Source organism: Mustela putorius, unplaced genomic scaffold (genome assembly GCF_011764305.1).
Source record: "Mustela putorius furo isolate JIRA1106 unplaced genomic scaffold, ASM1176430v1.1 tig00003853_pilon_pilon_pilon, whole genome shotgun sequence".
NCBI classification, from domain to species: domain Eukaryota; kingdom Metazoa; phylum Chordata; class Mammalia; order Carnivora; family Mustelidae; genus Mustela; species Mustela putorius.
The window spans coordinates 28654721-28669429 of record NW_025422005.1 but is presented as its reverse complement, the minus strand read 5'-3'; the positions used below and the strand labels follow the sequence as shown (position 1 = coordinate 28669429).

General features: G+C 59.2%; 1 protein-coding gene across 1 annotated transcript in view; it reads left to right on the top strand.

Moving 5' to 3' along the window:
* EPHA10 (EPH receptor A10) overlaps positions 1–14477 on the top strand; it is a 40148-nt gene extending 25671 nt beyond the window's left edge. Inside the window, exons 7-17 of the mRNA XM_045064215.1 lie at positions 923–1091; positions 4553–4661; positions 7784–7845; positions 8016–8141; positions 8802–8987; positions 9427–9488; positions 9701–9904; positions 10190–10339; positions 10526–10719; positions 11658–11813; positions 11941–14477. Coding sequence (XP_044920150.1) covers positions 923–1091; positions 4553–4661; positions 7784–7845; positions 8016–8141; positions 8802–8987; positions 9427–9488; positions 9701–9904; positions 10190–10339; positions 10526–10719; positions 11658–11813; positions 11941–12055 — 1533 coding nt within the window. The 3' untranslated portion in view covers positions 12056–14477. The remainder of the gene's footprint in view (positions 1–922; positions 1092–4552; positions 4662–7783; positions 7846–8015; positions 8142–8801; positions 8988–9426; positions 9489–9700; positions 9905–10189; positions 10340–10525; positions 10720–11657; positions 11814–11940) is intronic.
* Positions 14478–14709: the final 232 nt, after the last annotated feature.

The following is a 14709-nucleotide window of genomic DNA, read 5'->3' as shown; positions in this document are numbered from 1 at the left end:
CCTGCCCCTGCCCTTCCAGTCTCACTGCCTTTCCCTGGGTCGTTCAGATACCTGGAAGAGAGATTCCAATTGGCCCAGTTTGGGTCCGAGTCTGCCCCATTCCTGAATACCATGACCAAAGAACAGGGCCACATGATAATCAGCTGTGGGCATGACGGGGGCTCTGATAAGGTGGGAGGGTGGGCAGAGATGAAACAATGGCCACATCTCCAGTACATGCCATTATCAGACGTGCTAGGGAGCAGTATGACATAGAGATAAAGCACAGGGCCCGAAGGAATCAAGACGGTGTCGTTCTGATCCTTCCTTGATGTGACCATCACCTATAAAAGAATGAAATGCTACTGCGAGCACTGTAGGTAGCGAGGCCTCTGAAAGGTTCCAGCACAGCAGCTGGCAGTGAGCCAGCCCTCACTCCATGACAGCTGCCACTGTCCTCGCTGTCCAGCCTCGGGCGAGTCTCTCCACCCCTCTGTGCCCGATTCCTCATCTGTGAATCTGTGCCTTGCAGGACATTGTGAAAACCAGATGACAGAGAGAAGGAAAAACGTTGTGAGCTAACAGGGGCCAGGCAGGTGTCAGGGGTTATTCCTCTGAGGCATCAGCCCCAGCTTACCCTTGGGACCTTCGGGTTCTGATGTCTGTCCCCAAGAAGGGGGATCTAGCGTCGTCTCTAAAGTTTCTCTTACTGTTCTTAGCCAGAAGTACCACTGAGTGTAGGAGGGAACTGGGTGCAGAGAGGGGTTGGAGAGCCTGTGGAAGAAGCCTTCGGGGTCCTCCCCACACGGTCCCAGTTGTGCTTTCCCACTCGGTCCATGCTCGCCTCAGGGCACTTCTCCAGCCGCCGACTCCTTGCCCCCCATTCTTCAAGGAGCTCAGGTCTGGTGCTGGATCTGGGCCTCACTTCTTGGTCCTTCCTCAGGGTCAGAGTGAGCAGACTTACTCCACGGTGAAGACAGGGGCACCTGCGGTCACTGTCACCAACCTGAAGCCGGCTACCCGCTACGTCTTTCAGATCCGGGCGGCTTCCCCAGGACCCTCCTGGGAGACCCAGAGCTTCAATCCCTCCATCGAAGTGCAGACCCCGGAGGGTAAGTGATGTGTATTCGGGGAAGGGTTGGGTAGGGAGACCAACTGGGGATGGGGTGGTTATCCGTGCAATTAAGGGAACCTGCAGAACAGTTTAATTACAACCTAAATAATTTATGAATTTGGAATCTACCACTGAGGGCCTATTCAGTGACATGAATTAAATGTGGGGGCCTGTCCTGGGGGAGCTCACGGGGAGGGGCTCGTGAAGAACCATAAGCAACGTCTCAGCTGGGGTCTCCCAGCCTCCCAGGACCTCCCGTGTCTTGTAGAAACAACCCGTGCCCTCTCCAAGATTCTCGGCATTTTCCTTGGGAGGAGCTGTTGTCTCGTGGACACTCCTTGCTCCAATGGGTCAATTCTTTCCCATTCTGCTTCCTTCTCTCTGTCCTGACGGAGACTCAGACGTGGGTTGGGCTGCCGTCCCTTTCCCCACTCGGCCTCAGAGTGAGAAGCACACTTCAATGAAGCTTGGGGACACAAAGGAGTTGCACCAGAGCAATAAACAAAACAAAACAGGGCGAGCTGTGCACGTTTTGGTGTGGGAGGGATTTGTAAGGTAGGGGAACCATTTCTCCAACAAAGCTGTTACCAAGACAAAACAACAAAACAAAACAAAGGCTGAACATCAGATACCCTGATTCTAAACCAACTCTGGCTTGTGCCCCCACCCCACCCCCCTCCGTGGTATCCTGCTATCCGCTTCCTCCCTTTCCCTCCTTCCCCTGGCTCCTCTCCCCCCAGCACCCCCAAAGTCCCTTTCATGATGAGAGATGAGCAGCTTAGCTGTGGCTTGGGCGGTTTTGCCTGCTGCTAACCCTGCCCTCGGGGTCTCACCTCTATCTACCCTGAGCAGTTCACGAAAAGTATTTTCCTGGACAAAGGCAGTTCCCCCTAAGAGGCGTTCTGACACCAGCTGTCAAGATAATAATTCTTTCCAACCTGCTACACGAGTCTAATCCAAGATAGGAAGAGCTTGGAGCCCAAAGGGAGGTGGAGATAAAATGTGGAGGGAGTTTGGGTTCTGGGAAGAGAGACAGCACTTCTTGCTCGAATGCCTGTCTGTGCCAGGCCCCGGCCAGGTGCTGGCAGGAGGAGATTAGAGCTCTGTGTTGAAGGCTGGGGAGCATTTGAATGTGTGGAGATGGGCAGGGAAGGCACGTGGGGTAGATGAATCCATCCGAACAAAGGCTCACCGGTTTGGCTGGAGTGAGTGCAGTGGAGGCGGGAGCTGGGATGGGCTGATGATTTCTGTTCATTTGGTGCTTCTCAGTGAGTAGACCCTGCTTGGTCCCCTGGCCCCTTTGGCTGTTGCCCAGGCTCTGGGGGCATCGATCTCTCAGTCTGCGGAGCTCTCCTTCTGCTGAGCTGTGACCCTGACTCAGGAGCACGACAAAGGACCCCGTATCAGCTACCCATTGCTTGTAACAGATTACCCCAAAGCGAGTAGCTGTGAACAGCCAACACTTGTTCTCTCATGGGTTTTGTGGGTCAGGCACCTGGGTGCTGCTTAACTAGGTGCCCCAGGGCTCAGGGTCCCTCCCGGCTGTGGTCCCTCAAGGCTCGGGTTCTCACCGGCTCTTTGCCTCTTGGGCTTCACCCTAGAGCTCCGTCACCCAGGAACGCGATTCTTTCGGAGACTGTGAGTGAGAGAGAGGATGCCCAGGATAAGCCACAGTCTCCCGTCTGTGACATCCCGCCCCTTCGGAGGCATTCTCTTCATTAGAAATGAGTCCCTATGTCAAGCTCACGCTCAAGGGGACTGAATACCAGTTGGTGGGGAATCCAGAGGGCACATCTCGGACGCCACCTGGCACCACCGCCCTGTCTCCGTTTCCGTGTCCACGTGGACATCTCATTTCAGACACTTCTCAGCAACTCCGCCCGCCTCTGTCCCGGCCAGACCCTGGGTCCTGTTCCTACCTCTGGGAACCACGGGCTCTCAAATCCCCTCATTGACCTTGGCCTTGTTGGCCTGTAACTCTTCTTTCCTCCTCTGTCTCTTGTCACTTGACTGTGACATCCTCTTTACAGGCCTGGGGATCCGACCTCATCTCCGAGGCCGTGAGCCCCTCCTGGCCTCATGTCGCCCCGGCCACTGCAGATCCTCCCCGGGGAAATGCTCTCCAGCCGTGTGGGTCCCCACTCCCTGGACACTGCGCTGCACCCGCCCTGCTCATCCCAGAGCTGGGAGCCGGCCTGAGTCCTGTGTCCCACACCTCGCCTAATCTCAGCTGAGTCTCTGGGGCTGTGCGGCATCTCCCCCACTCTAAGTAGTTTTCCCAAAAGGCCTCCTCTCTCAGGCACTTCCTGTCCATCCCTGCTCCCAACAGATGACTTCATCCCTTTCCCCCAGGCAGGATCTCTATCCGTCATTCCCTGTCACCCTCAGGACGAAGTCCCTGCTCCTTGGCCTGGCATCCCAGGCCTTTCAGGTGCTGTCCACCCCCCCCACACACCCAACCCCATTCCCTTTTTCCTCCTACTTCCATCCAGCTTCACATCTGGTCCCTCTCAGCCCCCACGCGGTCTGTTTCCCATCCCCATGGGATGGCTTGCCATTTCCCAGACCCAGCTTGTGCTCCCGAGCAGCACCAAGACCGTGCTGAGCTCCGAGGCCCGGTGCAGATGCCACGGCTCTTCTGTGAGGCCTTCCTCACTGGCTTTAGGAGGAAAGGAGCCTGTCTCTGTTCAGCCGTCCGCTTCTGTTTTCGTTCTACAGTTCGGAATTCTGTTTCTGTCTCCCCCACTGGTCTGTACACTTCCCCGGGGCGGGGATTCTGACTTATTCATCTCTGTCTTCTGAGAGCTGGTGGCAGCCTGTCATACAGGTTGAGTGGAGGGATGGACAGATGGATGGATGGATGGACAGATGGATGGACGGATGCATGGATGGATGGATGGATGGGATTGGGAGTCTGGCGTCCTCCTGGCCCCTCTCTTGGGGAAAGAGTTCACAGTAGAGGCTTTTGGAATCAGGTTCGAATCTTAGGTTCACCACGTATTAGTTGTGGGACCCTGGGCAGATCGCACAACTTTTCTCAGCGTCGGTCTCCTCGGCTATAAAATGGAGACACCACTACCTTACCAGCTGGTTGTGACCGCGAGTGTCGTCATTTAATTAAGGCACGTGGCACAGTGTCTTGAATGGAGTAAGCGTGCATTCAGTGTTCCCTTACTGTGGTGCCAGCCGGTCTGGATGGGGCTGGCGAGCTGCAGGGAGAGGCTGTTCCCCCTGCAGAGCTCCATTAAGTCAGTGCCCAAGGGAAAGGCACAAAGGGAGGCCCAGGCGTGCCTGTCTGGACCCCGGGGGGTCCTCTCTCTCGCAGAGCTGGACTGCAGGGAGAGCAGGAAGCTCCGGGTGCCACTTCGGGCCCTTGGCTGTGGGGGGTGGGCGGCCGGGGTCGGCCCTGGGGCCTGGGGCAGGCCCTCTGCCTGCCTCAACCTTGTGCTTTACCCCCAGCTGCCTCAGGGTCCAGAGACCACAACCCTGCGGTGGTCGTCACCGTGGTGACCGTCTCAGCCCTCCTCGTCCTGGGCTCCGTGATGAGCGTGCTGGCCATGTGGAGGAGGTAGGTGGCTGGTCCCAGCCGGGCTGATTTCCGGGGTGGGGGTCGGATCCCTGGGCACCCTCATGTGCATCACAGTCCCTCTGTCTGTACCTGCGTTTGCACGTGTGCAGATCTGCGCACGCAGACATCTTGCTGTGTAGACCCAGGCTGGGCTGGCGAGCTCGCAGCCCCTCCCCCCACTTCCCGCTCCTTGCGGCAGCAGCCGGCACCGCAGCTGGCTCAGCCGCTGGGGGATGAAGGGGATTTAGCTCCTTAACTCATTAAATGTCAGAAGGCATCACGGAGGATGGAATCAAGCCCCGGCTGCTCCAGTGTGATTAGGATTCTCCTGAGGCGCTCAGAGGCCCCCAGCCCCGGCCCGCAAGGGATCCTGAGGCCCTTTAACACAGGCAAGGGGAAGAAAGGCAGAAATTGTGTGTGGGAGGGGGGAGGAGAGGGAGGGGAACAGATACACCAGAACCCCCCACCCCCACCCCCAGCAGGAGGACGCTGGCAGGAGAGTGGGCAGAGAAAGGGAAGGGGAGGAGGGGGAAGGATATGGAGCCTGAGTTTGGTTCAGAGAAGATTCCAGTTCTTTTGCACACGGCAGAAACCTCATAGCATGTATTTCCGCCTTATCCCCAGGGCCACACTCTGCTGCACGCAGAGGTACGAGGCTGGGGCTGAGGTCAGCAGACTTGAGGGGTGGAAAGTCTGCATGTGCCGGGCTGGTGGGGGGGGGGCAGGGGGGAGGGGAGCGGGGAGGCAATGGGGGGTGCAGAGGAGAGTGATGGCTGCTCCGGGAGCTGCATTCCCAGCTCATCTCAGCATCCTGGAACTGCCTGTGGGCAGAGGGGCAGGGAGCATTCACACGGCACTGTTTTCTTGGCCTTGAATGGAGCGCTGAAAGTGACTGAGGAGGGGAGAGCCTTGGCCTGGGGGTTTGGGAGCCGCTCTGCCTGGGCCAGGATGGTAAGGGAGGCCTGACAGGAGTCTTGTGAGCTTCTTTCTGGTGCTTAGATGCCTGCACTGGACCTGTTAGGAAAATAGGACAGGATTGGACAGGAGCTGAGAGCCTCTTGTCCTGGCTGGGAGCCTAGGGACTAGGGGAGGCAGGAGGAGGATGTGGGACAGAGGGGTGTGAGGAGCACAGAGGGGTTTGAGGAGCACCCCTCTGGGGAGGAGCTGTGCAGGACAGGGTTAGCCGCCCAGGAGCACCTTGGAGCAGATGTGCGAGGGCGGGGAGAGTAAGCCAGGGCTCACTCTTAAAACCTGCTCAAAATCCAGGGGCACAGAGACACGGAGAAGCTGCCCATCAGGGGCTGACGGGCTTGTCCAGCCAGCTGCACGCGCTGACTGCTCTCGGGGTCCCTGCCGTTCTTGCCTTCTGCGGAGTCTCCTCCCCTCCGCTCTCCCTCCCCACCCCACCCTGACTCATCCCACTTCTCACCAGAGGGGGTTGTCCAGTGGAAACCTCTCCATTTCTCTGCCCTTCCTCCATCCAATCGGCCTTGCCCCCTTCCCCTCCATCCCCCTTTCCTGGATGTTCCCCTCATTCATGGGAAATCCAGTCCCCACACTGGGTGACTTCAGTGACCCTTGGATAACCTCCCATCCCTTGGCTTCTTGGTCCTTTGACTTGCTCAGTCCCAGGGACCTTCTGTTCCGTTCCGCCTCCGCCTCCCTCTCCCGTGTCCTGCCATCGAGCTGGCCATCACCCCAAATACTGTGTCCGACTGGCTCTTCCACTTACGCCCTGCAGGTGCGCTGGCCTTACGGCTTATCCCCTCGGCCACGACTGCTGCACCTGCTCCTTCGTGCACACCTGCCTGTCTCTGCACCCATCCTCTCCCTCCCTCTGCTCTAGAGTAGGTGCCTTCCTCCCAGTCCTTCCTGCTGTGTTGCGGACCCTGCCCCTTCTCACCATCTCAGGAGCCCTCCTATTTGTACCGTCCCCCTCTGCCTCGCATAACACTGACATTTAGTGAGTGCTTTGTAAGCTCTGTGCAACCCTGCTGTATTGCTGTATTGGGCGGGGCTGTCTTTATCCCGATTTTATTAAAAAGAAATCCAAGCCCACCCAGCCCTGCTGCTACCAAGTGCAGGAGCTGGGAAGCCGGTTCCTGCATGAGGTTCCAGAGCCCGTGCTGCTAACCACCATCGTGACTACTTGAGCTGCCTTTCCCGTCCGTATAGAAACATCTCCGTAACTGCCCCCTCCTCTGAGCCCCCATGCCATCACTCTCCCCTGTACCACTTTTTCTTTCCTTCCTTCCTATGCCATGGTCACCCCTGATTTTCCTTCTGCTTCCCTTTAACTTGTGATCTCCTCTGTGGCCTCTTTCTCCTCTACCCGGTCTCTCAATGTCGGGGTGCTCAGACTTGTCCACAGTCCCACTTCCCAGGCTCTGTCCTCTGCCTGAACGGTGCTCACAGCTCCCCAAAGCAGATGTTTTCTCCATCCGCCCCTCATTTCTAACTCCCTACCCCGCACCCCTCCCCGCTCACCCCGTGAGCTCTGCAGATTCCCACCGGCTCAGCGCGAGCCTCTCCTCTCCCTGTCCTGGTCGATGGCACCACCGTCCGCGGCTGGGCAATCCAGAACATGAGAAGTCATTGCTACCTTCTCCTTCCCCTTTCTGCCTTCCAGCAGTCCTGTCACCTAAACGTCCCTTGAGTCCTCTTGTTTTTCTCCAGCTCCGTGCTCCCCCTGCATCCCACGGCACCACTGCCAGCTCCTGTGGGTGCAGCCCAGCAGGATCTTTCTAAAAGGCAGCTTGAGTCATGGTCTCAGCTGCTCAGCAGTGCCAGGGGCTCTCCTCTGGGACAGCAAGGCCCTGCCTCAGGGCAGCTTGGGTTCAAAGTCAGGGGTATGGACGTGGGTGCCTCTGGAGTTGCAGGAACGTGCATTGCGTCTCTGACGCAAAAAATAATTAGGAATGAAGTTGGGGATGAGGGGTTAGATCTGGGGTTAGGGTTCTGTGTCAGCTGTGGGGAGGATCTTTCAAAACAGGACAGGAAGGTCCCTCCCCAGGGCTCAGATCTTCCTGGCTTTGAAGGGCTAAGGAGCTGCCACCCTGGGTGTGGTAAGATGGGTGGGGCTGGGGCTGCCTCCATCCAAGAATGCCTCTGTGCCTCCCCAGGCCCTGCCCCTATGGCAAAGGAGGTCAGGACGCCCACGATGAGGAGGAGCTGTATTTCCACTGTGAGTTGTCACCTGGCCCCTGCTTAGCCCTTTTCCTTGCTGTCCTTCATAACCCCGCCCCCTCTCCCCCCCCCACCCTCCCCTCCCCCAGCCGGCCATGGGACCCCTTCCCCTCCACCACTCCCCACCCCCAACCCTGGCCCATTTCTGTCTCTCTCTCTGCGTTCCAGTCAAAGTCCCAACACGCCGCACATTCCTAGACCCCCAGAGCTGTGGGGACCCTCTGCAGGCTGTTCATCTGTTTGCCAAGGAGTTGGATGCAAAAACCGTCACCCTGGAGAGGAGCCTCGGAGCAGGCAAGCTGGGCCCCCCGGAAGCCTTGTCCGTCCCAAGAGCCCCCTCTTCCCTACCCCACTTCTGCCCCCCAGGCCTTCCCCATTTCTGGAAGCCCTGCCTTCACCCCAGTCCCAGCCTGCCCAGGAGGCCCCAGGTGCACCCCAGACAGGACCTCTACCCACCAGGTTCCAGGCAGGGGATGGTGGAGGGAGTCTATGATCCTGCCTTCCTACCCTCTCCCCGACCCCATGGTCACCGAGACCCGCCCACCCTAGCCCTTTCTCCACTGGCCTCTGCAGACTGCTCCTGGCGGGAGTGTAGTCCTGCCATGGAGGGGGCAGTGGGGAGGAACATTCACAGACCTGGGGACCAGACACCTCTGAGTTCTAGTCCTGGCTCTGCCGCTGACCAGCTGTGTGACCAAGGGCACATGGTTCTCCTGCTTGGAACCTGTTCCTTGTCTGTGAAATGAGCACGAGAACTGCTTCGTCGGGGGGACTGCAAAGCCCATGTCACATGGCTGATTCTCAGTTTAATCATGATTTGAACTCGGGAGACCCGAGCCCCAGGCCAGAAATGGCCCGTGATCCAGAAGCTGCTCTCTCCGCTGCTCTCCGAGCCTGGGTTGGTGGGGGGGGGGTGACCCCCAGGGGACTGTCTGAGGTGCTCTCTTCTCACAGGGCGGTTCGGGGAGCTGTCCCTCGGCTGCCTGCAGCTCCCTGGCCGCCAGGAACTCCCCGTGGCCGTGCACATGCTCAGGGACGGCTGCTCTGACTCCCAGAGGCTCAGCTTCCTGGCTGAGGCCCTCACCGTGGGCCAGTTCGACCACAGCCACATTGTGAGGCTGGAGGGTGTGGTCACCCGAGGTAGGGCCCTGTGTTCTGCAGCTATGGGGGTGGAAACAGGGTGGAAGGTGGGGTGCTTCTATGTCCCTAGGCCCTTTCTCCAGCCATGGGAGGGAGCTCCTGAGCTGCCCAGTATGGTGAGAAAGCCTTAGCTTTTCTTTCACTGATTCAGGGAGGCCCTTTTGACCTTGAATGACCTTTCTGACCTGTCATGATACTGTTGGGGGTGGATGGCGTGGACCTTGGGTGATTTTTCTTAGCCAACTTATTGCAGCTCCTAGATCTTGGTCATTGTCCTCCTCCTTATGATAGAGGGTCCTGGGTCATGCAGGAGGGGGGCCCGGCTGGGGAAACTTCTTTCTGGCCATCCTGGCCCAGGCTGGGGTCCAGGTTGGGGGAGCATGTATGCACGCGGAGGGGAGCAGGCAACTTAGCGTGTGTGCCCCCCTGCCTGGCACAGGAAGTACCTTGATGATTGTCACGGAGTACATGAGCCACGGGGCCCTGGATGGCTTCCTGCGGGTGAGTGGCCTGGGTCCCCGGCTGGGGGTATCGCTCACCATGTGAATCTTCATTCCTCACTTTTCTCTTTGGTGGGACTTGTACTTGGCATCATTCCCTAAAAAGAGGCCCCTTGGCCAGGCCCACCTGGTGGGTCCCAGGGCAAACCCAGAGATGGGTAGGTGACTTCCCTGGGATCCCACAACCCCCAGAACTGAATGTTCCTCCCACAGCGGCATGAAGGCCAGCTGGCAGCTGGCCAGCTGTTGGGGCTGCTGCCTGGGCTGGCGTCAGCCATGAAGTATCTATCGGAAATGGGCTACGTTCACCGGGGCCTGGCGGCCCGCCGTGTGCTGGTCAGCAGCGGCCTTATCTGCAAGATCTCTGGCTTTGGGCGGGGCCCCCGAGACCGAGCAGAGGCCGTCTATACCACCATGGTGAGGATTCCCTTCTCCCAGGCAAACCTGCCCATCAGGCCGCACCAGGTCTCTATCACCCACTCCCGCCCTCTGCCCTGCCTGGTCAGGGCCACTCTCCCTACAGCCCTGCCCCTCCCCCCACTTGGCCCCGAATAAATGCCGGTGTGGGCATCGTTATGTGCCTTGAGAGGTGCCGCTGGGAGGACGGCAGGCAGGGCTGGATCTGGGCTCCATGGGGGTGGGGAGACCTGGGTGTGCTTGGGCCAGTCCCTTCCTGCCCCTGACCTGCTTGTGTGTCCGCAGAGCGGCCGGAGCCCAGCGCTGTGGGCCGCCCCTGAGACCCTTCAGTTCGGACACTTCAGCTCTGCCAGTGACGTGTGGAGCTTCGGTGTCGTCATGTGGGAGCTGATGGCCTTTGGGGAGCGGCCCTACTGGGATATGTCTGGCCAAGATGTGAGTGACTCAGGCCCCAACTCCCTGACCTCTGCCCATTGACCCTTGACCCTTGACCCTAGGCCCCTCTTCACTGTCTCCTTGCTCCCTGTCCTGCCTGGTCACATCCTCCTGGGGATGGGATGCTGTGTGCATGGGCTGGAGGGACATAAAGCTTCCCGTCTGCCCCGCGCCCCCATGGCCCAGGTGATCAAGGCGGTGGAGGACGGCTTCCGGCTGCCCCCGCCCCGGAATTGCCCCACCCCCCTACACCGGCTGATGCTTGACTGCTGGCAGAAGGACCCTAGCGAGCGGCCCAGGTTCTCCCAGATCCACAGCCTCCTGAGCAAGATGGTACAGGACCCAGAGCCCCCGAAGTGTGCCACAACCACCTCTCCCAGGTATAGCTGATGCCCCACGTGCCCTGGATACACCCCTACCCACCCACCCCAACCACCAGATACAGCCAACCTCTCCCCTCCCCACGAGTGGCCTCCCAACATGGCCTGAACATAACTGCCCCACCTGCCTCCACCTGTCCCCCACCCCACCTGTTCCCCCGCTTGCCCCACCCCACCTGTCCCACCCCACCTGTCTCCCACCTGTCCCACACCACCTGTCCCATCTGTGCCCCCACCTGTCCTACCCGACCTGTCCCCCCACTTGCCCCACCCCACCTGTCCCTACACCTGTCCCCCAACCTGTCCCCCCACCTGTCCCTCCCACCTGTCCCCCCACCTGTCCCTCCCACCTGTCCCATGCCACCTGTCCCACCCCTACCTGCCCCACCCCACTTGTGCCCCCCAACTACCCCCCTCCCAGTCCTACCCCACTTTTCCAGGTAGGACTGCTCACGCAGTTGCCCTGGATAGATCTGCTACTCCGCCTGCCTTAGACACATGGATATTGTCCTCCATTTTAGTCACTCTATTTGTCCTGGGTTTTGCCTCACACGTCCCAGTAAAATGACCACCAACTGGGTGAATGCGTGTGGAAATAGTTCTAACAGGTTTGTAGTTGCAATAAATAAGTGAAGTGAGTATTGTAGTTGTCCCAAATATGACACGGGTCACCCCCCAAATCATCCTAGGTGTGTCCTATCCCCCAAGACTGTTCCAGATACTCCCAGTACCTTGAGCTGGCTCAGGTGCAACCCGTTCTCTACCTACCTGCCTGCGTATCTTGAAACCCATCCCTCTGTTCTGATGATGTCTCGTACTCGGTGGGGCCAGGTCCGCCCTGGGGCTCGGTTGCTTTCTCCTGTCCTTTCTCAGCTGGCCTTTCCTCAGGAGGGTGGCCAGGTCTGCTGTGGACTGACCATAGCTCCTCTGCCCCCCAGACCCCCCACCCCCCTGGCGGACCGCGCCTTCTCTGTCTTCCCATCCTTCGGCTCCGTGGGTGCATGGCTGGAGGCCCTGGACCTGGGCCGCTACAAGGACAGCTTCACTGCCGGTGGCTACGGGAGCCTGGAGGCCGTGGCTGCCATGAATGCCCAGTGAGTCAGAGGAATGTGTCTGGGAGGCCCGAGCCTGTCCCAGTTCTGGGCCCTTCCCTGTCCCGGCGGAGGGAGGGAGAGCAGAAGACGGTTGGAGCCAGTGGGGTCTGACCAGCCCTTCTTTCAGGGACCTGGTAAACCTGGGCATCTCGTCGGCAGAACATCGAGAGGCCCTCCTCAGCGGGATCAGCGCCCTGCGGGCATGTGTGCTCCAGCTGCAAGGCCAGGGGGTGCAGGTGTGAGCTGCGCCGGCCCTCGGGGGCCAGGACCCCAGCCCTCACAGGGACCCTGGCCCGCCGCGCCCCGGCGGGGTCGGAGTGAGCGCGTGTTCCCTGCATTCGGGGCCTGGAGTGTGTCTGGGACCACAGTTCCCCTCCTTTTACTGCCTACTCCTCCCATTTTCCCTGGTCTGGACCCCTTGGCTGACTCAGCCCCCCTGGCCAGAGGGTTCACATCCCTGGGGAGAACCTCCGAGATAACACAGGGGAAAATGCAAGGTCCCAGAGACCATGGCGGGTGGGACGGAGAGGGAAGATGTAGCTTTAAATTGCCTGGTTCATGTTTTCCTGTCTTCCATACCCACTGGGGCCTGAGGTCTACCCCAGTGGGTTCCCCTTTTCCCCACAGACCTATTGGCCATTTGGCAGCATGGGTCCCTAATAAGCTCCCAAGAGACCTGGCAGGGACCACTGCTTTCTGGCAGCCTGTCCTGAAGGGTCCCGGAAAGGCGAGGTCCTCAGCTTCCTGCACGAGAGCTCGGCCCTGTCCGCACACTGGTCCGGGGGCCCAGGCAGCAAAGGTGGTGCTGAGCTCCTGGCCTGGACCCTAAGGGCCCCAGACTTGGAATTGATTTCTGCCTCCCCTGGCCTTGGGCTGGGAGTTCAGGGTAAGGGAGAGGGTCCTGGCTAGGCCATTAAGGTTCTGGTGCTCCCCTGAGGCCCAGCGAGGCCTCCCCTTTGCATTCCTTTTATAAATTCACTGGCCTGGACATCTGAGACCAGCATGAGGGGAGAGGCTTTCTACCTGGAAGACCCATGAGCGTTGCTGTCCTGCCACGGGGGATGGCAAAGACGTCCTCAGGGTGGACCTTCTCTCTCCGACAGGCTCTGAGCCACACTGTGCAGAGAGAAAAGATAGAGCCTGGCGGAGGAGTGAGGGCTGGGGCTGGGGTTGGAACCCACGGGCCCACCTCCCAGTCCGGGGCAGTCCAGAGTTTGGCTCTGGAGAGAGAATCCCTGGTCCTACCTGTACCCCGTGGAAGCCCAGGGGTGCTCTGAGGTAACCACCTCTCACAAGTGCTGTCTCCTGGGCGCCACTCAACCCCCTGGAGAAGGTTCAGCACCTTCTCCCTCTGGTTTCTGTGGGGCTCCAGCAGGAGCGGCCACACTGAACTAACTCCAGAGTTCCTTATCCGGAAGGGCTTCCCGGAGGTGGTGGTGATCGTGAGGCCAGGGCTTTCATAGGATGGCAGGAAGGCAGCTGGGTCTGGACAGGATTCCAGGGGCTGCGTTTGTCCAGGTCACCCTTGCCATAGGCCTACTCTGGGGTTGGCTGTGGGGTTGGGGTCGGGGGGAGGAAGAGCCGAGGGGGAGATGAAGAGGGTGGATGAGGCATGGAGCTGGCCCGTGGAGGGCTCAGCCTAGGTGGGGAGACAAGCTCAGGCACTGAGAAGGATGACAGGGGTGCCATCCAACAGTGTTCTGGGCCCCAGGAGACCTGTGGGTCTGTGGGCTGGTGGGCCCGAGGGCATGTGGACACTTGTGATTTGTGTATATGGAGGTGTGTCTGGAAAGGCTTCTTGGCTGCGAGGCTGATGCATAAGTTGAACAAGGCTTTGAAGGTAGGAGTGGGGGCATCTCACCTTGGGGTGGGCGGAGTTTTGCACAGTCCAAGATGGAGGGCCTAGGACAAGAGGCATCCAAGCAGACGGGCTAGCATGAGAAGGAGCCCGGAGGGTGGAAGATGCCATGCATTTTTGGGGAGCACCCGCGGTGGGGGACAGTGCCTCACATCAGTGCCTTTGGCCTCACCCTGCCAGCAGCAGCTCTTCTGTCCTTGGAGCCCCTCCCTCTGCTCCCCACCTCCTAGGCACCTACCTTAGTGACTTTGAAGGTACGGGGGGAGCTCGAGATGCTGCTTCCACCTTTGACAGGAGCTGCCCTCCAGGCTCGCCCCCTCCCCCCACACAAGCTTGGAAAGGATGTGTTGGGGAGGACCAGTGTCCTGTCTTGGGTGGAGGGAGGTTCAGCCCCATCTCCAGCACATCAGTCATGCTCCGAAGGCCCAAGTTCCCTCCCCATCCCCTGGCTGTTCTGCAGAGGGGGCTCCTGGCTGTACTGGCAGGACTTCGGTGTCCAGGGTAGACCCCCCTCTATGGAGGAGTGAGGTCCCAGAATCCTGAGGGGTCCCAGTCCTCTGCCCTGCACGGATGCGGGCTGATGGCTCTCTGGGAGCCCTCTACAGATCTATTTTTATATGGAACTTGTTCACTGGACAGAGGGAGGTGGCCTGCAACCCTCCAGCTCCCGCATCTGAGCCCATTTGGGGAGGTAAGGGGCTGGTGGCGGGGAAGGGGTGGTTCCTTTGACTAATTCTGGAGATGTTTTTATATTTCGTGGGTTCTATATGCAGAACAAAGTAATAAAAATTTGTCTGTGATATGGTATCTCTTTCAGTGACAATTGCTTACCCATTAAGATTTTATGTGGGGGGGGTTCCACCATCCCCCACCCGCCGTGGGGTGTCTCCAGAGTGTGTGTCTGAGGTCTCTCTGTGTAGACATGAACTGAACGGCCTTTGGCCATGAAACATCTCCCAGTCTAAGGAGGGTGGCCTGGGAGCAGAGAGAAGGAGGTCTCAGAAGTAGTAAACCAAGGAAAGCTTCTCCCTAGCAGGT